Source organism: Jatropha curcas, chromosome 9 (genome assembly GCF_041381405.1).
Source record: "Jatropha curcas cultivar XTBG-Jc1 chromosome 9, XTBG_Jcur_1.0, whole genome shotgun sequence".
Lineage (NCBI taxonomy): Eukaryota > Viridiplantae > Streptophyta > Magnoliopsida > Malpighiales > Euphorbiaceae > Jatropha > Jatropha curcas.
Window position 1 is genome coordinate 2,286,872 of NC_143159.1, and position 26,393 is coordinate 2,313,264.

Below are 26,393 nucleotides of genomic sequence, written 5' to 3' on the forward strand. Positions count from 1 at the left end.
TGCATACACTCATCATATAATTATCACTCATCTTAATCCCTGTCCGTAGAAATGATAATGCGATATCCTTAGAAAGACCGTGAGCTTATCTACATTAAATACAAACAAAAATAGTCCGATTTCTTTGGATTGATTATTAGAAAAAGTCATTATAATCAATTATTATTTTTATAATTTCATATTTAACCTTACTTTTGAATATTTCCAAACTAAACTGTAAGGTTATTAAACTTTTATTTATCTTGCCTTCCTCTTAAACATAAAAAGGACTTCCTTACGGCCCATACGCGCAGTGCATGGACAAGCTAATGGCCCATGCCTCAGTGGGGATGCATAGCCCAGCCTGCTCTGTATTGAACAAGTACTGTCTTTTCTCTAACAGATCTTGAAAAAGTAATTGTGTTTTTGTATACTGGTACCTGGCTCTGAAATCAAATTGAGGATGATTGTATTTTTCTAAATAATTTGTACAAATATTATTAGGCAACTCAACTGCTAAAAATGTAAAATGTTAATCTCAAAATTGATGTTGATAATATTCACAGAGAAATGAAATTAATTAACCATCATCAACAAAAGCACTTCAAATCACTAAATTGCATTATATATCAAGCTTCTTGATGAAGGTGAGCTGTGTTCACTTAACCATAGATCTTGAACAGAAACAGGTGAACTATCCTTTGCCCATTCTTTCTCACTAATGGCCTCTGTAGTTAAACCTCTACTTTCCAATTCATCTTTATTCTTCTCAGTCAAGCTCAAAGCCTTCTCACTGATGTTGGATGAAGAAGAGCAGCAAGATTCATTTGATGAAGCTGTGTAATTCGTTTCCTCTGACTGCGCCCATCTACTTATCCTTATTTGATCTAATTCAGCTGCAACTTCTATCATTGAAGGCCTCACGTCTCTATCGAACGCCAGGCATCTAAATGCTACTTCTGCTACTTTGTATACAGAAGAAAGAGTCCAGTTATCGTTATGGACATCAAGAAATGGATCTATAATCTCCTCTAATTTCCCCTTTCCAATTCTATCAGTTGCAAGAGCAGCTAAATTCACATCATTTGTGGGCCTGTTAAAATCAACCACTTTCAAGCCTGTTATTATCTCGACAAGAACTACCCCGAAACTATAAACATCGCTTTTATCTGAAAGATGAAAATTCTGATGATATTGAGGGTCAAGGTAGCCTGGAGTGCCTTGCGGAGCGGTTGAGATGTGAGATATTTCAGTCCTGCCTAGTCTTGAAAGACCAAAATCTGCAACTTTTGACCGGTAATTATAGTCTAGAAGAATGTTGCTTGACTTTATATCTCTATGGTATATTGGAGGGTCAATAGCAGAATGAAGATAAGCTATAGCTTGAGCAGTTTCAGTAGCAATAGTGAGACGAATTGGCCAGGCAAGTCCTTCGCCTTTCTCTCTTTGTAAATGCTGACACAATGTCCCATTAGGCATGAATTCGTATACAAGAATTTGTTCACCATTTTCTATAGAACAACCTAAGAGCCTAACTAAATTTGGATGATTGACCGACGAAATGAGCTTGATTTCATTCAACACTTGCGTAGTGCTGTCAGTATCTCTAGGTTTGATCCTTTTAATAGCAACCCATAAATCATTATGAAGTTTACCAGCATAAACAGTTCCATAAGCTCCAGTTCCAAGCCTTTGATTCTCAGAAAAACTATTTGTAGCTTTCTCTATTTCTTTGTAGTGATAGATAGGAATGTCAATTCCTGTAGCTTCAGATAACTGGAGTTTTCTTAAACCTTTGGCTTTTGAGGTGGACCGTCTTCGGATGAAACAGCATACCAGACCCATAGCCATTAAAGAACCTGCTGCTGCACTGATTCCTGATAAAAGAGAATATACATAACTAGGTTTACGATTGCAATTCATATTGTGTATGTTTTAATTCATGTTGATTGGCCTGATGGTGTAGGAATTTAACTAGACATACCTCCGATCAAAATGGCAAGTCCAGCAGCACCTCCGCATTTACCAGACAAATAATTTACTACACCGCAAGAGGCTGTTCAAATTGTAAGACGCAAGAAAAAAAAAAAAGTGAGATAATTTGTTCAAGAGCGTGTGGTGTTTAGTGTAATTTGTCACCCTTCTTATTAAACAGGTTAAAGATTGACTTGATATTCATTAAAACCTAAAATAAAATTTTCTGAAATTTTAAATTTTTAACGTCTTTCTGAAATGTGAATTCACTTTTTACCTCGCATCAACTAATATGTTTGACGAAACCTAGCTAGCTACCTAACCTCAGGTAGTAGATTTCTCAATGCTTAGACATTGCTTCCTCCATACAATTGTTGTTTTCAAGTTGACCTTCGTGCCTCACTCAGACCATGAAAGTCAAATCATTATGATGATGTTCACCCTATTTTGCGTCTAAAAATTAAGATCCTATGCCTTGACCCTAAGCTGCTACTTTGTCTGCATATTAATGCTATTTTCTCTTGTTTTCTATAAATTTTAAATAATTAATCTCCTATGTTAATTTATTAAAAATTTTTTTGAGTATTATGAGAAATGATTTGAATCTGATCATATTGTCAGGTTATATATGTATTACTACTAAGTTATATCTTGCTACACTCTAATTTATTAATTTTGATTATATTATGCTAATTTAATAATCTCCTACGACAATTTGGATAAAGAAAAAAAAAAACTAAGGCCCCCTAGGAAACGTGTTGGGTTAGAATAGCCATGATAGTATATTGATTAATAATTAATTTAGTGGCCGTTATGGTTGCTTATCTCAATTGATTATTAGGAAGTTGATCAATAATATTGAGGTAACTTACCAAGTAAGTTAGCTTGGTTTGATTCCGGAATCAATAATTGGGCAGTCCCATAGGAAATAGAGTGGTACCCATATGCTTTTAGGACTCAATCCCTCCTCTAATAGGGCCACTAAACAGTATGTCTAGCCCCAGAAAAGGGACGGTTCCTTTCTAAAAAGGGACTGAACATCTGCGATCATTTTGCAAACTGTCCTAACATATTAGTATTACTATGTTAGTGTTTAATTAGCCTAGGAAAGATTTGATAATTAATATTTCAGTTTTCTGTAAAGGGACAAAAAAAAAAAAGAGTAGATTGCTTAATTTTTCTTTTTTTTTTTTATCATCTTTGCAAGTAATTAACTAACCTTGCCGGCATCCGGCACCAGCAGCATATCCATCACCGTCGAATCCATCTTTGCACTGACACTGATAACCCATTAGTCCTCGATGAGGAGTCTTAAATCTGTTACAATCGGCATGATCAGAACAATGGCAATCGCCAAGAAGCCACCACCCTAGCTCCATCATCTGAACGTCCAAAGACACAGAACCTTCAAGAGGCGCCGATGATATCGATGATAAAAGATTCCGGCACTGGTTAAGCTGAGTATCATTTCGGTGAAAGAAACCATCTGGAGTAAGATCAAAAAGGCAACTCATCTTGCTATTATTTGAACATTTAAGTGACTCGAAATGAGTCTCCACGCTCATGGCAGGTATATTACATGGTAAGAGCGTGGAGGAGGAGCAGTTGTGTAATAGAATTGCGTTAGTTGATTTGGGAGCGAAGTTTCTAGTAAACAGACTTTTAAAGGCTTGGATTGAACGGTTGCAATTGGGCTCGAGATTGATTCTTATTTTCTCTTGGGTTACCTTTTGAACAGGAAATTGCTGATTGATAAGAATTTGTCCTTCTGGACTACAATTCAAATGGATAGGGCAATCGGAAGAGAATCCAAAAGGGTAAGGAAATTGTTGGCCACCGCATGTCTGGTTGCAGGCTTGAGTAGTGATTAGTGAAAGAATAAAGATGGATGACAATAACAGAACCTTTTCCTTTAAAAGCCTCGTCATTTTAATTTTCAGGTGGTATAGGCCAAACTGAACCAACAAGAACAATTAATATAAAGAAAATTGAAGAAGGGTTGAGTATAGTAAGGGGACAGACTTCAACGGTTCTACGCCAAGAAATTTCCTTTTTCTGTGTTCAGAATAGAAGAAATAAAAGAATCATCAATTCTGAAATTTTGTGCTGACTGTGATCAAGTAAACAAGACAACTCGGAATGGGCAAGAAGTGAAAGTGATATATGAATCTGCTTATGAGGAGAGACAGTGAAAGTGAAGCACTCAGCTTCTTCTTTTCACACTGCTTTTGTCTTCTATTTCATACTTCTGTTGATGATATTGGTTTTTATTTTTCTGTTAATCAAATGAAATGACCATCGCATCCTTCAAATGGATATTGCTCCGTTACCAATATATATATATATATATATATATATATATATATATATATTGCTTTGACCCTTTTTCGCAGCTTCATGTACCTATGAAATGAGTAGCATTTGATATACTCTCAATCTACATATTTTCTTAATGTCTATCTAAAAGGTTAAATATTAATTACAGAAACAAATAAAGTTCCCTTCTAACTTTTAAGAATGGATACTGGATTCTTGTATTGCGCAAATTGTTTGATTTAATCTTTCCAACAGGTAAATGAAATAAATTCTCTCTTTTATTAAATTTGACAATTTTTGAAATTAAAAAAAAAAGATTGAATCACTTTAATTCAAAAAAAAAAATTCAATTATCTTTTAATTAATGCTCAATTAATTGGGACAAAAATAGCACAAATATATATATATATATATAACAACTCAGGATTTGACTCTCCATGTCATAGGATTAGTTGAGCTGATTTTGACTAATAGATAATTTTTTATAAAATCAGAATGAAAATTAATAATTGAAATAATTACATATTCAATAAATTAAGTAGCCTATATGTATCCCTAGCACCTAACTCGACTTCAATTTCCTCTCCATTATCTTAATATATATGTATTTATTGTTTTTCTTGCAGGAATTCAACATTCAATGGCATCACTTCTTCAGGCAACAAATGATGACGAACACCATTTGGAAATTATTAAAGTATATTTGAAAAAGCTAAAAGAAAATAACCATTTAATCCTTTTAATTATATCCTTATTTGAACGTAATTATGATATATGTTGGATAGGAATTCGATGATTTCAACTCTTAGTCACAAGAGCAATAGTAACAGGTATTAAGGGTCCCTTCCCTTGTAATTATGGTGATGTCATTATAAGATAAGTATTGTCAGTCGTTAGATATGAAAATTAATATTTAATTACTAGTGCTCCCGCCATACTAATTTAGGGAGTATTACAATATTTTTATAACATAGAAGGTCCAAAATTACTCTTCCTCGCTATAACCTGAAATTAAGGGGAGACCGGCAGCTCTCGACGCTCGAAAAGCGCAATATATTGTCTATACCTGTAAACTACAGGACAAGGAAAGATTTTGTCTCTTGTATCACTTGAGGAATCCTTTCAAATTGAAACAAATAGGAGTCGTCTTTGATCCATAAAATGGAGGCAAATAGACTTTTTGACCAAAATAGCATAAAAAGAGGCAAAAATATATGATTAGCAATTCCATATGATATGAGTTTTGAGCTTTGAGTGCAAATATGGAGTTTTTTTGTATTGATTTTTATTTTATCACATTCTTATCAATAATGCATTATGTTAATCTCATTTGACTGCCTCTAGAAACAGGGCAAGATACCACCACAAAGTACGTTCAAATGTCAAATAATTATAATGAGAATTTTAAAAAGAATAATAAATGTCTCATTTTATAATATAAATATAACTTGGATGATCTTCCAAACAATCTTAGCATTTTAATTTTATTTTATGATTATTTACTTCTATAAATGATTTCTTCAAAAAAAAAAAAAAAGGAATGGGACCAAATCCATGTTAAAACTATGCAAGGGCAAGTCTGGTGGCCCAAGTATCTTGTGTTGACAAAAATGGCACCATCAAGTTGCAAGACCCAAAAACAGAAAAGGAAACAAAAAAAATGATTAGTGGGTATTCACGCTTGAGCACTTCGTTGGCTCCTCAAAAACGCAAAGTGATAATCATTTTTACACCGAAAGTAGCAGTGAAACCAAAGCTAAATGATTAAGCCATCCTCTTTTCAATCCAACTATTTTCTTTCAGGACAGTTTTAGCATTCAGATACCATTATTTATTGTCTATCTCCTCGCCCTATTTCTGTATGTGGGTCATAAGATAACTAACCAAGACAAGCCCTGAACTCAGATACTGTAAACTAACCAAGTTAGTGTTTCATTGACTGATGTTCTTTAAACTTTCTCATTCAAAATGAGAGAATAGTGAAGAAATATAACAACTTCATCAGTTTCTGAGCATTTGGCTTCTTTCAAAGGAATATTTTTTTCATCTATTGCTTAGTAGCGCTACTTTTGTTTCTTCAAAGTTTACGCATTTATTATTTGCAGTTAAAAAGTAAATCTCTCATAGCCACTACCAAAAATCAAAAAGCAATGTCATGAGTGTAAACACATTAAAAATATGTAACAAAAAGCAAAGCAAAAAGTATAAACACATTAAAAAGTATAGCATTATGTTTAATTAATTGATCTTTTTAATATTATTCTGCACAGTACAGTAATAGACAATCTGCTCTTATCCCCTTTAAATTCTTTCAATGAAAAAAAAAAAAAAAAAAAGAAGAAACTATAAACTCTGCGCTTAATTATTCCTATCAGACATAAATATAGCACAACACCCCCGAAGAAAGATTCTTTGGGTCTGTCCGAGGCCCAATGGGCCTCAAACAATTCTTTTGTTTTTTACTCCAATAGAATCAGCAGTTGCCCTGTACATGTCTTTGCTGCTGTGCTGAATCCTGATCCTGAAGCATTTCTCTCTGCATGTTATAGAGTAGAGAATCAAGGTGCAGCAAAAGCATCATCAACCCACCGGATAGAGATGTTATCGGTTTTGGAGGAAACTGGGGGGCCAAATAAACGTTGAAGTGTAGCTCGGACCTTGTTGTGGCGCTTACGTTGTCGGATCCGCCGCAGAACCATCTCTTTATCCAGCGTTTCATTACGGTGAGCGGGTTTTAAGTAGACATGGCTAGTCACCGCATTTAAGTTTTCTGCATCCTCTTGGTCTTCCGTGCAAGTATCGTTGGTGCTGTTGTTCTCTGCTTCTGATAGAGTGGGTTGGGTTTTCCACACCAAGAAAGACATTACTAAAGATTGCTTGGTAGCTATGCAGTTGATAAAGAATTAAATATGGATAAAAGGAGTAAGTGAAGTGAAGGTGCGGTACTGATTTTAGCTATTTATAGAGGAGGGGAAGGAGGTTGATCTGGGGAATGTTATGGATTTCTTATAAGGATTTGGTCGGTGGCAGTGATGGGTTCGAGGTGGTCTGAGGGAAACAGGGTTGAATCAGGAAGCAGAATCCATGGTTTCGTCTTGAAGAAGTCGGTTGCAGGCATCTTGTTTATTTATTTTTAAATTTTAATTATCATATGGATGGCTTATCCTCAGTTTGATTTTCGTTTTTATATTTGGTAAGGAATAATAATAATAATAATAATAATAATAATAATACTAGTAGTAGTAGCAGTATAGTTTATTTATAAGAAAGTGGTCGGAACTAGATTCGCAGGAAGACTTGGTTGCTGTCTTTATTCTCTCTTCTAGATAGGGAGAACTTGTAACTTGTCAGGGTACAGAAATTGGGCCTTGGGCCCGTTCAGAAATTTAACTTAAATACTGGTCCATTATCGGAACCTTTTACCCTTTTCCTGCGACTGCATGAGTACATTTCTATTTCTCCACAATTCTATGGAACTTATTTTTCCATGATCGTATGTATTTAGCTATATGGATTTATGCTTTGAAAGTTATGTTCCTGTTTACTAGATTGAATAAATATATCCTAATTGTGTTTTACAAGTTTTGATTATTGAGTCTAAAATATATTTGTCTATATTGATTGCTTGAACTATTATTTCTAATAACATTGAAAATTAATTTGACGACTTTTAGAAATGGCTCAATTTGCTGTTAAGTATGAAATTAACTTGCTTAAATCCGGTCTATGAATTCATTTTTTTTTTTTAATGAGGATATTTTTTATCGTATATTAAATAAAAAATAAAATATGAATAATTTTTAAAAAATTTCTATTTTCGTTAGTTTAACTCAGATTATAAAACTATTAATAATTACTTGGATTTTTTCACTGAATTTTTCTAAAAATAATTGATTAACATAATGTACAAATTGAGGATATGTTTACCCCCATTAAGATTGATCTTGCACTTCTTTTTATAATGATGTTATAAATTTTCCTTGTTAAAAAAAAAAAAAAAAAAAAAGGAGGTAACGTGTCCAATTAAGTTGCAATAAATAGAGACTAAAAAAAGAACAAATCAGTACCAACAGTATTCCTTGTTTTCAAGCAATCATACTCTTACTTTGCTATATTTGGACTTCAGTGTGCACTAGCTAGCCAGGCCAGCAGTTACGTTTGCTGGACACGTGGAAAAGTATTATTGGTCTCTTACAAGGTCCTGAATATTTTATAAGTTGAAAAGTACCAGGTGTCAATATCACAGGTACATAATGAAAGAACCAATCATCTTCTGCCAAAGAAAGGAAAATTTAGAAAATGGCAATCCTTTGAATGTGTCTGTTACACAGGTCTTCTCGGGACCCGAGTCACACGTGTCCGGTCGCCATTGGCTGATTTTGGGGCTTTCTATGCGCAAACCAACAACAAGTTTCCTATTTAGCGGATTCATTGAATATTTTAGGGTAAGCAACAACCGTAATTGTCTGAATATGATATTCGCACATCGATGGTAGTTGAAACAATAACGTCGTAAACAACTACTGTTCTTTCCAAATCCAGTTACAGTCCATTAATTCAAAGTTGCGTTTTAACAATTTCAAGAGAAAAGCTGAGAAGGGCCTTTCTTTCTTTCTGTTTTTTCCTGTAAATAGATAAATTATTGCAATTGAGTGGATTAAGAAAGTGAATATACCTTGTTATCTTCTTTATTATTGAAAAATTCTGATAGGCTAAACACATCATAATAATGCCTTTTTTTTATAAGTTCTTATATATTTCCAATATACAAAAACCTAATTTTAATTTATTAGTATTTATTTTTGATAAAAACAGATTATTAATTTATTCCGAGTAAATCTAATAATCAAGCAACTAGTTAAGACCGAGCATCATTCATATTCGTTTGAATAAATTAACGCTTTGTCAAATAATCATTAAAAGTCATTAATTACCAAGATTCTCACTCGATATTCATAATTAAATTTTTTGCTTTAAATATACATAATGTGTTACAATTCAAAGATGTATTATAAACATTTGTATAAAAACCTAGAAAGGGCATTCGATTAATACACAAACTGGAATCTTGATATTTATTTACAATTTTCTGACTTTTCCTCTATCAATTATTTAGTGGAGTTGAAGGGGATTATAAATATTGAAGTAAAAATTTATATGATGATTATATATTTTTTTTTATTGTTTTTCAAATCAATTATACGTGGGATTAATGTTCTTGCACCGGACTAGATTGACTTTCCATAGTTGCTGAAAAGCATATACCTTTCGGGGGGCACATAGGCTTGGTAAGTAATGGCATAAAAAAAAAAAGCACAGGAGCGTCCATTAATTATTTAGTTTGGAGAGTGCGTTTGCAGCTTTGTTAAAAAACAAAAACACAATATGCAAATTTGAAAAAGCAAAAAGGTTTTCCATTTAGTTTCATTTTGGTAAAAATAGTACATGATTTTATGCCACCCACTCCCCTCTTTTTCCCCTCCAATATTTCAATTTTCAATGATAAATAGCTGTGTAATTTTTACATGAATTAATCATATATTTTGTTGCATTGGCACTATTTTAAATGCATTACCCTATAAATTAACTTACATTTTATAAATATTATTCCACAATTCCTGTCACTAAGATCATCATCTAATGGTTTAACGCAAAAGTTTTCTTCTTAACCCAAAAAAAAAAAAAAAAGAAAATGCATGCAGATTCGTAGTGTCCATTTGCCTGTGGTGGGTGTACTAGATTTAGCTTTGTTGCAGGGTGATATCACTAAACCTATAGTATGCAAGCAATTTTCCTTTTTCCATAATAATCCAACAATAGTAGAATTTTCTTAGCTTCATAATTAAGTAATTTCTTTTCTCAGCATGGTAGATTTATAATTCTGTTTTTCTAATTAATTTCCAACATTTGAAAAATGGATTGCTCCAAATTTAGCTTCTGAAATCGTTATTAAACATAAAATTACAGAGTGTGATTAGACCATAACATCAGTGGTGTGTCTTTCTCCCGCAATTCTATAGTTCGATTGCTGGTTTTAGACTCTTGGCTTCCATTTTGGAAAATAATAATAATAATAATAAAAATTATTAATTACAGTACAATTTAATGAAAATACTCTTACATTAATTAAAACACTAGGGTGAAAAACTCGTCAAAAAATAGCAATTAAAGCAACAACCACAAAATTAAAACAACCTAATCAAACCAACACGCATGTTATTATTAGTATCTCTGTCTCTAGACGCAATACTAACGTCATAGTCGAACACGTGTCGGAATCTGAGAAATCGAGAATTGAATGACCGTTGGTTTTGCAGCTATTTATTTGTATAATCTCTGTGTCCTCTCCCGCCTTTAATTACTTTGTTTTCTGTATCCTTTTCTTTAACTTCCATAATCTCCTCTGTTTTCTCCAATCACCTTTCAATTTCTTGTCTGCCTTCAAACTTGGTCGTCGTGTGTGTGAATTGAAATGAGAGACGGAGGAGGAGGAGATTGCACTAAATTCGTTAACACAGGGAGCAGCATGCCGAGATCCAAATTGAATAGCATTGCTCATTCAGATCCAAATATGTCTTCCACGTTTCATGATGATGATTTCAATGTCCGTAACAGCAGCGCTTCCGCCAATGCCCCTGGCTTTTTCGACCAGAATCGGTTGAGCTGCGAAGGCTCTCCTATGACCATGTCACCATGGAATAATACAACTCCTTATAACAAAGCTCAATGGACTCCTTTTGAGGAAAATGCTCCTCAAAATGGATTAATTGGCTCTCTCGTTCGCGAAGAAGGTCATATTTATTCTTTGGCTGCAACTAAGGATCTTCTTTATACAGGTTCTGATAGCAAGAACATTCGTGTTTGGAAGAATCTCAAAGAATTTTCTGGATTTAAATCAAGCAGTGGATTGGTCAAAGCAATTATTATTGCTGGAGAAAAGATTTTTACTGGTCATCAAGACGGTAAGATTCGTGTCTGGAAAGTTTCTCCGAAGAATCCAAGCGTACATAAACGCTCTGGAACTTTACCAACTCTAAAGGATATATTCAAGAGCTCTATCAAACCAAGCAATTACGTCCAAGTTCGAAACCACCGTACTGCTCTCTGGATCAAACATTCTGATGCAGTTTCATGCTTGAGCTTTAATGAAGACAATACTCTTTTGTACTCTGCTTCTTGGGACCGTACCTTCAAAGTGTGGAGAGTCTCAGATTCCAAATGCCTTGAATCTGTTAGCGCTCATGACGATGCCGTTAACTCTGTGGTTGCTAGTAGTGAAGCTATGGTGTTTACAGGCTCAGCTGATGGAACTGTAAAAGTGTGGAAAAGAGAACAGCAGGGTAAAAACACCAAGCATAATATGGTTCAAACGTTACTTAAACAAGAGTGTGCGGTTACAGCTCTGGCCGTGAATCCCTCCAATACGGTTTTGTACTGTGGTTCCAGTGATGGAGTGGTCAATTTCTGGGAGCGCGAAAAGCAATTGTCTCACGGTGGTGTTTTGAAGGGACACAAGCTTGCTGTTCTGTGCCTCGATTCTGCAGGGAGTTTGGTGTTCAGCGGATCAGCAGATAAAACCATCTGCGTGTGGAGGAGGGATGGTAACATCCACACGTGTCTGTCGGTGCTGACTGGGCACACTGGGCCCGTTAAATGTTTGGCGGTGGAGGAGGATCGTGAGCAATCAAAGCCTGGCGATCAACGATGGGTTGTGTACAGTGGAAGCTTGGACAAGTCTGTGAAGGTTTGGAGTGTGTCTGAGTTGGCACCTGATGCTAATCAGATGGCCGCGATGCAACAGTCTTATCAACAGATGCCTGATGGAGAATCTGCGCCGTCCGATGGAAGCAGCAAAGCTGCGAAGTGATGCTCTCAACGCCGTTGGATGATTTTAATGCCAAAGAGAACTGGTAATACCACGTTTCTCTTAAAAATAAATTCTCTAAATACCAATATTATAATTGGTTAATGACACGTGGTGGGTTTTGTTGATGCAGAGCAGGTGATTTGCCCAGCTGAAAAGAGGGGGAAACAGGATTTTTGTATATTCCCGTGGATTTTGTGTGGCTAATATTTAATTCGCTTGACTACTGCGATTGTAAATTTACGAGCTAAGTTTTTTTTTTTTTTTTTTTCCCCTAATTGTGTTTTTGTTTTCCTTTTGTAATTCCATTCCAACTGAGAGATCTTCAGGTGGGAATGTAATGCAAAGTGATCTAATAAAAATTCTATGCATTTTCAATATATAATGAGCTTGCAATGAAATTTTATGTTCTTCTATTTACATTTTGAAAAATTGTATCAAGTTGTTGAAAAAACTATCCATTTACTTGCCAACCTGGTCGGGGCCGAAAGTTTTTGGAGTTTGTTTTTGAAGCAAAGGACAGTAATTGAACATGCGAGGCACGATAAATCTTGGAGGATTGGCAAGACAAAACACACATAATAAATCTTTAAAATTCACGAAGGAAATTTAATTCTAGCACATTACAGATATCAAATCCATATTTAAAAAAGTTGTCCCGAGTGACACCAGGTGTTAAGATAATGTAAAAGACACAGAAGTGGTAGGGTTCCTTGCACTTGTGAAGAATGTGACTTGAGAAGAAAAATCAAAATCCAGAGACAATTCCATGCATGGATTACGCTCTCCCGCTAGAAGTTGGGTGGTGGATACAGTGCGCAAGAATGATGTCTTATTGCTATTGGTTCAGATAGAAACATGGTCACCATCAAAATCATGTAATATTAGTGGCAGAAGCATAAAAGAGCAGTACTTTTTTTCCATTGACGTACACTTCCTTTTATTGTTCATTAGCAGTGAAGAATAATTGAGCTACAAACATGCAAGTAATTCTTACTTGACATAATGCTATATAACTTCTATAAGAACTGATGATGGTGATGATGATGATAACAGAAGAAATTACATCGAATAAGAAGGAAAATCACGTGAAACTGATAATCTGGAATACACCTACAATGGTAGGCATGTGACAGTTCTTGCAGAATCAAAGTTCTAGTGAGAGAGCTTACGAGAATGGCTCGTTTTATCTTCTCTTGGTAAGCTCAGACCGCGCAAATGACCACTTCTACTACCAAGTGAATTCAAGTCCATGCCCAATGGAATTGCCAAATCTCCTCCTTCAAGTAGTCTAAGGACCTGGCGATTATAGATTACTTTCAGTCCTCAATTCAAAAAATGGCTTAGGAAACAGTTACAAATGTTATATATGTGTGTGAGAAAATCTATCAAAATAAGGGGGGAAGTTATCAAACCTTTGACATTGCAGGTCTGGAATCTGGATCTGGATGGAGGCAGAAATAAGCTGCTCGTCCCATAGCCTGTAGTTGATAGGCGAAGTCATGGACTTGCTCACCAGCCAAGCATGGATCAAGCAATTGGTAAATTTTGGCAAAGACATGGCTTGGCTCAAGCGCAGCTAGGGGGTGGAACCAGTCAGATAAGAAGTGTCTTCCCTCATAAAAATGTAGATTACTAATTCTTTGGCCTGTCATGAGTTCTAATAAAACTACTCCAAATGCATACACATCAACTTTCTGTGTTATTTTTCTACCATCAACGTATTCTGGTGCAAGGTATCTGATTTGGACAATTCACAAAATTTGACAGTTAAATTCAGCTGAATTTAATTGAATGGATCTCCTAACATGCATTTAAGATTTAAAAGTTTTGGATGAGCATGTCTGTTAAAGCTTATTGGACATAAATAACAGAAGGTTAAAAATGCTAAAAAGAAGATTAAATAGAACTGGTCACAATAAGAAACTAGGATAGTTAAGTACCCTGAAGATCCAATTGCTCGCTCCTCTGCATTGATATTCCACTCAGAATGCCACCTAGCAAGCCCAAAATCAGCAACCTATAAACAACAGAATAATAGAGGAATATAGATTCTCCATCAGTATTCAGTCATAGAACAATTATGATAGTCGATTTTCATGATGATAATGAGTCCGCCATATAATACCAGTGAGTGTAAAGAGATTGATGTTATTTGGCATTCAAAACAGATTAACTTTGAAATAAGATTCTACATTTAAAAAGAAAATATCATCAATTTAGTATTCATTGTTCTTGGTCTAGCACCTAAAACAGCACAGTGTGAAATTTAGAAATTATCTAAAAAGCACGTGTAGCACATTAGAAGACGAAATTTAAAGTTCATGCTTCTTTAGGAAAAAAGTTTCAGAATTATGTAGTGTACCAGAGGTTCAAAATCATGTGTTACAAGGATATTGTTGGGCTTCATGTCTCTATGTACTATACAACCAACTCTACAATCTTCATGAAGATATCTTAAGCCTCTCGCTGTCCCAATTGCTATTTTAATCCGTGAATGCCAATCTAGAGGTGCTTTTCTGTTTCCTGTCAATCACAGTCAAAATGATAGTCCATCTACTGATCCAAATTTAGGAACCAGAATTACTAAATAGAAATAGAAGATATGGAGCAAACCAAAGAGTACTTATACATAATTCTTTATGTAAAGAAAAGAGAACATGGGATTACCGTGCAAATGGAAGTCTAAGGACCGATTGCATATGTATTCATAGACCAATATTCTCTTCTTGCCATCAATACAGAACCCAATCAACAACACAACATTCCTGTGTTGTGCGCAACTCAATACCTTCACTTCCCTGCAGAAATCAGCATCTGCTTGAGAACCACCAGACTTCAATAGCTTCACTGCAATCACCTGACCATCCCTTAATACCCCTCTGTAAACATTGCCAAAACCTCCTTCTGCTAAGAAATTTATATCTGAGAACCCTTCTGTAGCTTCCTCGAGCTCCTTGTAAGAAAATTGTCTTGGAGGTTTTCCGAAAAACGGTGCCTTGTGTTGACAAAATGAGCATAAAGGAGGGGGCACCGAGGATGTTCTACCTAAAGGAACTGCATTTCTTATGTTTCTTGCAGTGTAGTCCTTTTGATGACTCTGAGTGAGCCCATTTCTACTATCCCTAGAATCTTGATCGTATTGCACAAATTTATCAAGTAGAGTTCTAGAAGATTGGGGAGTACTCTTGGAAGTATTTATGTAGTTCCTTGTATGGGTCATAGTGATCTTTTCCTCAATAAAGTGGTTTTGAGGAATCTCAAGTACACTCTTGTGATCACTAGTTGTAGATAATGTTGGGTTTGTTGACAGAGTGACAAGCCTACCATCTGAATGAAGATCTCTAATTGAGTCATCAGGGTCATCTTGATTATCTGCTGGTGCATGTTTTCCTCTATCCATGCCTTCAAAAAGTGGATTTTGTTCATAGAAAAGGAAAAGTGGTGTCGTCGAGTCACAACTCGATAATGAACCTTCTCTGGTTCTCGAGTAGGAAGTACTTGTCTCCTCAGGGCTGCTTACTGGAGTAGAATGCTTCATCCTGTGTCCTCCAAAATTCTCATCAGGTGAAGAGGCAGCTGAATAGTATGGGGTTTGGATTTCATCCGAGCATCCTAAATTAAGCCTGAGGACTTTTGCTTGTGAACCTTTCATCACCACAATGTTACAGCGAAGCTCCTCTATGCAATGCCTCAGCTCTTGCTTTAATTTTCTGTTTCAGCACAATAATGCATGGGCATCAAATACTCCTGAACGTCAACATTTTTTTCCCATTATGTTGTGAGAAAAGAAAGCTTAGAGGTCCTCTAATTAATGTTGATCCAAGAGTTTCCATGATCATTAATTAACACCAGCAATCAGGCATAAATATTGCAAGTAACAAAATTGGAACTCACTATGCACTCGTGCAAGAATTAAGTTCATTAACATCACTGATTTATTTGTCTTTAGGTAATCTTAAAATGATAACTCATATTAACTGTCTTAGCATAAATCCAATAAATTAGTCATTTGATTAGTTCCTTGGCATGCATGTTAGGGAAAAGGAAAGGTACAAATCAAGGGAAAGAAACAGTATGATCAAATCAATTATTATATCAATAGCTCAGAAATAATACTTTTTTATGTATAATTACTTGTCCAGTACAACCCAGTTGGCCCCGATGTGCTTTGCCTCAGCTGCAACAACTCTGCCAGATGTACCTGACACCACCTTAATTCTCACTCCCACCTACAATCAAAAGACAATAATAGCTACTCAAAGAGTGATGATTATGAATGAATTATTGAAACACTGGGACCAGCACATGAGGCTCAAATCAAACGTGCCTATCAAAATCGCTATTATGGATGCTAACCAGTTTTAACCAATTGAGATCTTTCTTCTTTCTACTACATCTAACAACGATGTCAACCATTTAACTCTAAATAAGTGAGCAGAGAAACATTACCATAGGAACGAGTAACATTTCTCTGGTTACTTCCAAACATACTTATAAAATGTATCAAGTTTTAGTAGCTTCTCGCTTATTTCGGACCGTAGTTTTCAATTCCCACATAAAAATTGGGCTCTGAGCCCAATCGCACCACAAGATTCTCGGAGCCCTAATTGATCTTCAAACAAGCAAATATCAGAAGAGCACATGCCTTTCCTATCATGGACTCAACTTGTTTGTACCTGGAAGCAGGCCATCAAAGCCAGTTTTAGTTTTAGGCAAAAGTTATGAGCAGAACTAATAGTTGACACTTGACAGTCCGATCTCTTGGTGCAAGATCACTCGACAAAACTCTTTCCTGTTTGGATCTAGGAACCTCCAAACTATTGATACGTCAAACATTTGCTAGAAACAGCTTAGTTAGTGTACTAATTTTTCCCCTTACTGTTAGTCTACTACCACCAGGAAACACTGTAACATGAGTATTTTCAATTTTAACAAGCGAAAAAGGAATTTTCACAGGTTGACATTTGACAAGACAGAGTATACATATCAAATATCGACCTGAGGTTGGGCAAATGCGTAAATTGGAGCTTACTTCAACTTGGTTATGAAACTGAAGCACCATCTGAGAACAAGACTCGGAGATTTCAGAAGCGCGATCAAGTAACATTTCCCTTTGACTGCTTCCACAATCTCCTGTCAACCTCGGAAACTTCCAGAATCTCCTACCTAAATAACACATATTACATACATCAATCAGCAATTTATGAAAAGTAGTAAAAATTTTGAGCGTAATCAGCCGTTTAAATTGCAGAATTACCGGTTTTGGAGTTAGAAAGGACAGCGAGTAAGGTTATGCAGTCACCGGGATGGACAACGTGAGTCAGCGACCAAGCTAGTGCAGTCTTGGAAATTACTTTCTCCGCTTTAACGGCAACCACCACTTTATCCGCCGCTGCATAAGCGGAGCGTTGGCTAGAGCGGGGTTCAATTTTTCCCGGAAACATAGGGTCGTCAGAAGCCAGTTTCCTCCTTGCCGGGAAAATTAGGAATCTGCAATTTGACTATGAATATTGTCTCTCCTATGTTACTAAATGGGATCGCGTGCACATGGCTGATTTATTAAGCAATTTAAATGGAAGGGCAACTTTGGAATTCAATGTCATGGTTTATTGACAAGTGTAAGTGAGTAGCGAATTGAGAAGGTATTATTTTTTCTTTTAATTCAGAGCTCATAAAACAATCGGGGAGACTATTAAAGTAATTTAAAATCTATACCATTTTGAATGTCTATTTTAAAAAATATATATCTTTTTTTGCAATAGCAAAAACTCACTTGAAATTTTTACTGTATTCAAATTGACAATCCCAAAATTTTGACTTGCAGGATCCGATATTTAAATTCTACCAAACGAATTATTGATATAATGAAGAAAGGGCCATGTTGTGTGTGAGCGTGACGGTGGGGTGGACCAATTATTTTCCTTATGACGGCAAAGCAAGCTTATGCAACTGTCGATAGACAGGATTTTAATGGGAAAGCGCTGTCTTCCCTCGTGGGTGCTTCTCTTGGCTAACGCTATTGGAATTTTTTTTTTTTTTTCTCACTTCACGATTCAAAAATAACCAACAGGAAGTGCCCAAGGCCTCAAAATGAGAGGGTGATTTTAAGTACGTAGACGTAGACACTGATGTATGAAAACGAATCGGACGGTTGAGATCTCGCGAAGAGGACCAACTCATATGTGTGCCCTCTTAAGTCTTATCATGGGTGCGTATGAGAGAAGGTGTGCCAATGGCAAGTCGCACAAAAAACCATGTGAGTGTAGTAATGATCTAAATCGAGTCATCGTTCTGCCCATTCTTGGACCACTTGAGTTCTGATATATAAGTTGTCGATCGTGTCTGCCCATGGCTGCTCTTATGTTTACTAAGCTGCCTTCCCAAATCCTAACTACATAGTTAGGGTTTAAATATGGAATTTTCTTGTCTAATACATCTCTGCCACCAAATAACTTGCCAGATCTATTTATATATATAACAGGTTTTTTTTTTTTTTTTTTCTTTTGATTTACGCCCTGAGACTGAGATGATACACAGTTATGGTGAAAATTCCAGGTTTTAAACTCCGATAGAGTTTGCTTTCCCCGATACAACTCCTCGTAAGATTGGTTTAAGTTGCATTGAAAGGGTCAACACACAAAAAGCAAGCAACTAATTATCCAGCGATCCAATAAGCTTTTGTTTACAATTACCAAGTCTTGCGTACATCAACCACGCGGCACGTGCTTGAGAGGTCCACGTCTAGTTAAGTTTTCGATATATATTAACTAGTTTTATCATTTTTGGATCAATTCTTCTGATATCACTGAAATTAGGACGTTTCACTGGTGAGACTGTAAAGCTGATCGTAATCGTTCCATTCAATTATTATCGATTTTCTTTCTTTTCGGCAGTGACGAGATATGCAAGCCCTAAAAGTTGTTCTTTTTCGCATAATTTATACAACTCTTTTAAAGCAGTTCACAGTTCTGAGCTTCGATTCTCTAACATGTTCGATCATGTGCAGCTAATGATTGGAGAGAAGCTCAAGTCAGGTGCGCCAATGAGGACGGTAAGGGTTAAAGTTAATCATGGACCCGCCATGGGCCCTTGGCCCAGAATCTCAATTGCAACAGTGTTTGAACAAGGCTTGTTAGGCATTGCCGTGGCCTGCAGCTACTTGGAGCAGATGATTTTTGGGGCAAAGATATTGGATATGGATCGATTCACTATTTGGTTACTTAAAACTGATTTCCCAAAATCTGATTTTAAGAGAAGTTGGAAAAGGCAGCTTTGGACATTGATCTCAGAAGAAGAAAACTGTGAGAGTAATAAGTCTAAAATATCAAAATAAAAACCAAAATCGTTCTGGAAAAAGAAATTAAAAGGGAATTATCGAAGCCAGATTTTTTTTTAGGAAGAGAAATTAAAATATGAAAACGAAAATCCTAACCCATGTCAGGATTACATGCAATCAACATTTTTTATTAATTTATTTGTTTGGTTTTAGTTCCTAACATTTCGAAATGGATAAAAATACAAATTACAACTGGTAACGTGTGACTTCCACCATAAAATTGATTAATTAATCTATGAATAGAGATGAGGGGGCAAGCGAGGATGCATAAGGATTTCGAGTGGAGTAGCTCTAAGGTTGGTTAATCCAATGTTCTCCGTCATATCAACTGGCTCATTCGATGGCGTTTCAATATCAAAACTATGCAGCAAGTTAGCTAGTGTTAGCTGCATAACTTGTAGCCCAAATGAAATTCCAGGACACCTCCTTCTGCCACTTCCAAATGGAATGAATTCAAAATTTTGGCCTCTCACATCAAAATCCTTATGGCTAGTAAGAAACCTTTCTGGTCGAAACTCAAAAGGATTTTCCCATACTCGCGGATCGTGGTGAATTTTCCATATATTGATGACAAGTTTTGTGCCTGCTGGAATATCATATCCACCTACTGTGCAATCTTCTGTAGACTCATGTGGCAAAGAAAGTGGCCCAGCCGGGTATAATCGTAACGTTTCTTTTAGGATGGCTTGTAGGTATTCCAAATTCTTTATATCTGATTCTTGTATTTGCCTTTCTCTACCAACATGCATGTCCAATTCATCTTGCGCCTTCTTTAGGGCATTAGGGTTATTAACTAGTAAAGAAAGAGCCCAGTTCAATGTGACTGCTGTTGTATCTGAAGCCACTAAGATTAAAGACTGTAATATGAAAGCATAATTAGAGATAATTGCAACGTGAAGACTTTAAGTGTTTGTCTTCTAATTTAGGAAATTAGGGTTCCAAATCCTAAGAACTCAAGGACAAATAAAATGCAAGAAAAAGGTACTAATTTGTCTTTAGGATAGAAACAATTAATGCTTACCAGGCTTACGGCCTTGTTGATAGGATCCGAATGTGGACCTTGAGCAACTTGTGTGTGATCAAGAATGTTTAGCATCAGACCCATGAAATGTTCCTCTCCTTGCTTAAAACCAGAAGCTCTCTTCTTCTTATGCTCCTTCAGCCAACCTTCAGCAACAAGGTCTAGTTCTTTTGCAGTCTTGATCATGGCCTTCTCAAATCCACCAATATCAAACCACCTCAAAAATGGAATCGCATCAGCCGCCACAAACTTCCCTATCAAATCAAAAAGATCCCTCAACCCTTGTTTCCATATTTTACTCTCTCCTCCTCCTTCTGTAGTCACATATCCAACAGATTTCCCAACTATTATCTCACAAATCAAATTTAATGTCATGTCACCGAACCATCTAACCATCTCCACCAACACTTTATTTTGACTATTTTTGTTTTTATCCCAAAACTTGTATAACTCTTTTAAAAATGTCCTTACCTCCGATTCTCGCACACGGCTTTGCGTCTGGATTCGTTGGTTAGAGAGAAGCTCTAATATTGCTATTTTGCGCATCTGACGCCAATATGGGCCATAAGGGCTGAAGGGCAGCATGGCACGATTGTAACCCACAAGTACACTGGCAAGAGTTTTTGGACGAGTGGCGAAAACTTGATCGTTGGTTGTTAGACACTGTTTGGCCATTTCCCAATTGCTTACTACCAAAGTTGGATGCATGCCCAGTTTGATTTTGAAGATAGGTCCCATTTTATCAGCCATTTTACCCAATATTATATGAAGTGGTTTTGACCCTCTAAAGAGATGGAGGTGGCCAATCAAAGGCCATGCACCTCCAGCTTCTGGTACTTTACGTTCTCTCTTCGTGCTTGATGAGTTTCTTGATTGAAGGTAGTAGACCGATAAGAGAAAGGATAATATAGTAGCCAATATTGTTGCAGGGAATGAAAGGATATAGAAAATAGCCATAGTACTAGCTAGGCTATTGTATTGTTATTTGGATAGTTGTATTTTAATGCATAGAAATTGCAGAGATGCAATGCCCTAGCTGTGCTTGTGAGGTGCTGTTATATAGAAAGATGGGCAAATTGATTGACGTATACAAAAAATCCAATGATTTGATTTGTTAGTCTGTTATATTCAAGCCATTTATTAATGGCAAAGATATATTATTTTATAGTTTAGTATTTTTCAATCTGGTTGTAGTGTTTGTACTAATCGTTTTTACTGGTAAATTAATGTTTTTTACTTTTCTATATTATATAATATTATTATTTTTAAAAAATCTAATTTTAATCACCGTAATTTATTATTGCTTTTTCTAATTTTTTGATAATGAATTCATTTAATTTAATAAATGAATAACTTTAATCACATTTTATAACCAAATATTCATCGGAACTACTTCCGAGGCTCTTGAATTATTTGATTATCCACCCACCTATGTTAATAATTCTAGCATTATTCGTTGATAAAACTATTGACAGAAGTAAAGTCATGCTATTGATGGAGTTTCCGCCAACCCTAAACTTTAAACTCTAACCTCTGAACCCTAAATCCTATGCTCAAAACATCATTCCGATGCTCTCTGTTATATCAATGGGCTCATTTTTTGGGCTTGCAAAATCAAGCCCATGTAGCAACGTAGCCAATGTTAATTGCAGTGCTTGAAGAGCAAAATTGACACCGGGACACATTCTTCTTCCGCTGCTAGACGGTATATATTCTCGACCTCTAACACCAAAATCTTCGTGAGTGGTCAAAAATCTTTCCGGTTGAAATCAGAAAGGTTTGACCATACAGGTGGATCGCGCTGAATTTTCCAAATTGTAATGAGTCTTGTGCCAGAGGGATATGGTAATCGCCTACGGTGCAATCCTCCATGAACTCGTGTGGCACAGCAAGGGGTCCAGGAGGGTATAAACGCAGCGATTTCCTTTATAATAGCATTGAGGTAAACCAAAGTATTGATGTCAGATTCATCTCCTAGTCTTTCCTTACCGACATAGATGTCCAACTCTTGTTGGGCCTTCTTTAAGACATCAGGGTTATTGATTAGCAGAGACAGAGCCCATGTCAGAGTCACTGCGGTGCTGTCTGAAGCTGCTAGCGTAAGAGCCTGCAATTAACAATGTCTCTCATTTTGTCCATATATTCATCAGAATATATATATATATATATATATTCTGATGAATATTAAAAAAAAGAAATTCTAAAAATTAAAGCAATCAAATTGATTAGAACAGATTAAGAAAATACCATGCATGCAGCTTTGTTAATGGTATCAGAATCTCGACCTAAAGCCACTTGTACATCATCGTCAATAATATTAAGCATGAGATCCATGAAATCCTCTTCTTCATACTTAAAACCTGAAGCTTTCTTCTCTTTGTGCTCATTTAGCCACTCTTCAAACACGTTGTCTAATTCTTTCGCAGTTTTATTCATGGCCTTTTCGTGTCCGCCAATATGGAACCAACGCAAAAACGGTACCGCATCAGCTGCGATGAACATGCCCGACAAATCAAAGAAATCCCTCATTGCTCCTTTCCATCTTTCTTCTTCTTGATTTACAGTCATATATGCTACAGATTTCCCAACAATCATCCGTAAAATCAGGTTTATGGATATATCTCCAAACCATCTCTTCATCTCCACCAACACCTTATCATTTGAGCTAATTTTGTTCTCGTCCCAGAACTTGTGCAGCTCTTTTAAAGCTATTTTCACTACCGATTTGTTGTACATGTCTTAGCAACTCGAGTCGGTGGTTAGAGAGAAGCTCAAGCGTGGCTATCTTGCGCATTTCACGCCAGTAGGTGCCGTATGGGCTAAAGCCAAACATTGAAAGATCATTTGCCAAATGCTCCGTGGTGAGAATTTTTGGACTGGTAGCAAACGCTTTGTCGTTTGTGGTAAGACATTCTTTGGCAATTTCCCAGTTGCTAACTACCAAATTTCGATGTACACCCATCTCTTGATTGTGAAGATGGGACCATATTTGTCAGCCATGTCGCCCAATACAAAGTGGGGCGGTTCAGGCCCTCCAAGGAGGTGGAGATGGCCTATTATAGGCCATGCACCGCCAGCTTTTGGCACTGCCTTCTTCTTAGTCGCTGCAGTTTTTGAGATGCTCCTCGATAGCCAAAAGAATGAGCAGAACATAATCAGGAAGGCCACTGTGGTGGCCATAGCATTTGTCGAAACCAGAGAGTAATCCATTGACAATTATCAGCTAGAGAAGAATGGTGGAACTCTTTGGCCTTCTTCACCCTTTATATATACCTAAATGCCTACTCCTGTACCCATACAATAAATTAATAAATCATTATCAATATTTTTATCCTTTTCTTTACAGTGATAGTAAAAAAATGCTGTTTGATTACTACTAAAATGCGGATTAATTAGCTTAATGTACGGGTAAATATAAGTTCTGCTGAGCTTTTACTGAATTATTGGTGTACTAAGTAATTGCTCCAGTTCAACCATGAGGTGTTTTTGGCATTTTGAAATGGCCTTGTCAATAATTCTGCTATATCTTGAAATTTGTACGTATATTGCTGTACGTACGTACGTACGTATATTTCGACCAACTTCTGCAGTATGATCATAAATATTAAAAACTTCATTCTGTTTCATTAGCGTCGTGAACAGCAAATAAGCATTCTTCTTATTTTTATTCTTTTCCTTTAGGGAAAATAAACGTATTAATATATATACCAACCACTGCAATATTATAAAATACACATTAAAGAAACAAGAAAAGAAGCTTCTTCTGTTTTAGTAGAGGTGAGCAGGAAGACGAGGAGTAAGAAGAACATCAAGAGGAGTGGCTTTGAGGTTGGTTATACCATGGCCCTCAGTCATATCAACTGGTTTCCCTAATGGAGTTTCAATATCAAACGCATGGAGCAGGGTAGCGAGTGACAGGTTCAAAACTTGAAGAGCAAAAGAAGCTCCGGGGCAAATTCTTCTTCCAGTGCTAAATGGGATCAGCTCATAATTTTGACCCTTCACATCAATATCCTTATGGGTCGTAAGAAACCTTTCTGGTTGAAACTCTAAAGGGTTTTCCCATACGCGTGGATCTCTTTGAATTTTCGAAATATGAACAAAAAGTCGTGTGCCTGCTGGAATACGGTAGCCGCCGACAACGCAATATTCAATACATTCCCGTGGCACTGATAATGGCGCTGCAGGATATAACCTTAATGATTCCTTAATGATAGCCTGAAGATATGTTAGATGCTTTATGTCCGAATCCTTCACTTTACTTTCTTTACCAACTTGCATGTCTAATTCATCTTTGGCTTTCTTTAGGACCTCCGGATTATTTAGTAATAAAGACAGAATCCAAGTCAAGGTAGTTTTAGTAGTATCGGAGGCTGCCAAAATTAGGCCTGACACAAGTCAAGAAAACAAGATAGTCAGAACAAAAATAATAGTTTTATACATAATTGAATTTGGTATTATTCATATTTTTTTCAATGGGTTTTATGAAAAAATCAATTTAGAATTTATTTTCAAGAATGTTATTTACCAGGCAAGTAGCTTTGTTGACGGTATCAGCATCTCGATTGGAAATCTGTTTAGAGTCATCAAGAAGGGACAGCATTACATCCATGAAGTCTTCCTCTGAGTTAGCCATACCAGAAGCTCTCTTCTTCTTGTGTTCTTCTAACCATCCTGTCATTACATTGTCTAACACCTTAGTTGTCTTCTGCATCTCCTTTTCAACTCCACCAATATCAAGCCATCTCAGATATGGAAGTGCATCAGACACTGCAAATTTGCCGGATAATTCGAAAAAATCCCTCAAAGCATATCGCCAGTGGCCACTCTCATTAATATCTTCGTCCTTTTTTATATACTCAACATATCTTTTCCCGACAACCATCTTTAATATTCCATTTAAAGATACGTCCCAAAACCATTTTATCATTTCCACCTCAAGTTTATTGTTGCTATTTTTGCTCTTTAACCAACCCTGATATAGCCCTTCTGTGGCTTCCTTCACTTCAGTTTCTCTCACGTGTTTCAGCAACTCAAGCCGACGAACGGAGAGAAGCTCAAGAGTGGCTATTTTGCGCATTTCGCGCCAGTAATCACCGTAAGGGCTTGCACCAAACATGGCATAATCGTAACTCATAACATCCAAGAAAAGAGCTTTAGGACGATAAGCAAATGCTTTGTCATTTGTAGTAAAGCATTCTTTGACCATCTCCCAACTACTTACGATCAAAGCTCGATGCACACCTAGCTTGATTGAATATATTGGTCCAATCTTTTCAGCCATTTTTTCTAGCGTTATGTGTGGTGGTTGCGACCCACCTAGCAGGTGGAGGTGGCCAATAACTGGTAATCTACCGGTGGGTTCTGGCGGCAGTGGTAGTCTAATCTTATTATCACGTGCCTTTTTTGATTTCGTAAATAAAGAGTAGATTAAAGGAACAAAAATGGCAAGTGCCATGAAAACAGTACTCCTTGAGAACAGAGAAAGGAATTCCATGGCTGTTTCTTAAGGGTATATAACTGTATATTAATATTGAAAACGATCAAAGAAGATGAGTAAAAGCTGTTTAGTGAAAGGAGAGGATGATGTTTGTGGTTAAACACTACATAGAAGGGGTATTTATAGTAAGCTAGTTAAAGTCGTAAGGAGACGGCAACTTAGAATTGAAAATAGACCAATTCATGTCATCTCAAACCACCGGAATAAGTGTACAAACTTGAATAAAGATTAGCGCGTTAGGTTCAGGGATGGAAGATAGGGGCGGTTTGCTAATTTGTTTGTGTTATTTGATATATATATTTTTTTTAACTAATACAATTTTTTTGGTAAACTTTTAGTAGCAATTTTAATTACTATTAAATATATAATTATATTTTTTTATATTATCATGTATTTTATA

The 26,393-nt window shown here is 36.2% G+C and overlaps 5 protein-coding genes and 1 pseudogene across 7 annotated transcripts; 1 reads left to right on the forward strand and 5 right to left on the reverse strand.

The window, feature by feature from the left end:
* Positions 1–493: 493 nt before the first annotated feature.
* LOC105633913 (wall-associated receptor kinase-like 14) lies at positions 494–4,223 on the reverse strand. Its single transcript, XM_012216613.4, has 3 exons — positions 3,173–4,223; positions 1,964–2,035; positions 494–1,856 (listed from the first exon to the last, which is right to left on the reverse strand). Exons 1-3 carry the CDS (start codon positions 3,879–3,881, stop codon positions 592–594), a joined length of 2,046 nt encoding a protein of 681 aa, XP_012072003.1. The 5' UTR covers positions 3,882–4,223; the 3' UTR covers positions 494–591.
* Positions 4,224–10,625: 6,402 nt separating this feature from the next.
* LOC105633721 (protein JINGUBANG) lies at positions 10,626–12,511 on the forward strand. Of its 2 annotated transcripts, none has more exons than XM_012216359.4 (2): positions 10,626–12,179; positions 12,267–12,511. In XM_012216359.4, the coding sequence occupies exon 1, from the start codon at positions 10,742–10,744 to the stop codon at positions 12,134–12,136; it is 1,395 nt and encodes a 464-aa protein (XP_012071749.1). In that variant the 5' UTR covers positions 10,626–10,741; the 3' UTR covers positions 12,137–12,179; positions 12,267–12,511. The 2 variants fall into 2 exon arrangements, with proteins under 2 accessions (XP_012071749.1, XP_012071750.1); XM_012216360.4 differs by having other exon boundaries at positions 12,272–12,511.
* A 510-nt stretch (positions 12,512–13,021) lies between these two features.
* On the reverse strand, positions 13,022–17,778 carry LOC105633720 (inactive protein kinase SELMODRAFT_444075). Of its 2 annotated transcripts, none has more exons than XM_012216358.4 (8): positions 17,394–17,778; positions 17,169–17,302; positions 16,271–16,365; positions 14,804–15,846; positions 14,499–14,659; positions 14,077–14,153; positions 13,549–13,873; positions 13,022–13,432 (listed from the first exon to the last, which is right to left on the reverse strand). In XM_012216358.4, exons 1-8 carry the CDS (start codon positions 17,578–17,580, stop codon positions 13,289–13,291), a joined length of 2,166 nt encoding a protein of 721 aa, XP_012071748.1. In that variant the 5' UTR covers positions 17,581–17,778; the 3' UTR covers positions 13,022–13,288. The 2 variants fall into 2 exon arrangements, with proteins under 2 accessions (XP_012071748.1, XP_020534864.1); XM_020679205.3 differs by lacking the exon at positions 17,394–17,778 and adding an exon at positions 16,586–16,812 and having other exon boundaries at positions 17,169–17,303.
* Positions 17,779–19,589: 1,811 nt separating this feature from the next.
* On the reverse strand, positions 19,590–21,450 carry LOC105633912 (strychnine-10-hydroxylase). Its single transcript, XM_012216611.2, has 2 exons — positions 20,494–21,450; positions 19,590–20,329 (listed from the first exon to the last, which is right to left on the reverse strand). The coding sequence occupies exons 1-2, from the start codon at positions 21,448–21,450 to the stop codon at positions 19,706–19,708; spliced, it is 1,581 nt and encodes a 526-aa protein (XP_012072001.1). The 3' UTR covers positions 19,590–19,705.
* A 596-nt stretch (positions 21,451–22,046) lies between these two features.
* Positions 22,047–23,703, reverse strand: LOC105633911 (strychnine-10-hydroxylase pseudogene; annotated as a pseudogene).
* Positions 23,704–24,223: 520 nt separating this feature from the next.
* Positions 24,224–25,990, reverse strand: LOC149493430 (strychnine-10-hydroxylase-like). The gene is made up of 2 exons (XM_089726119.1): positions 25,023–25,990; positions 24,224–24,883 (listed from the first exon to the last, which is right to left on the reverse strand). Exons 1-2 carry the CDS (start codon positions 25,988–25,990, stop codon positions 24,262–24,264), a joined length of 1,590 nt encoding a protein of 529 aa, XP_089582245.1. The 3' UTR covers positions 24,224–24,261.
* Between the last annotated feature and the right edge of the window lie 403 nt (positions 25,991–26,393).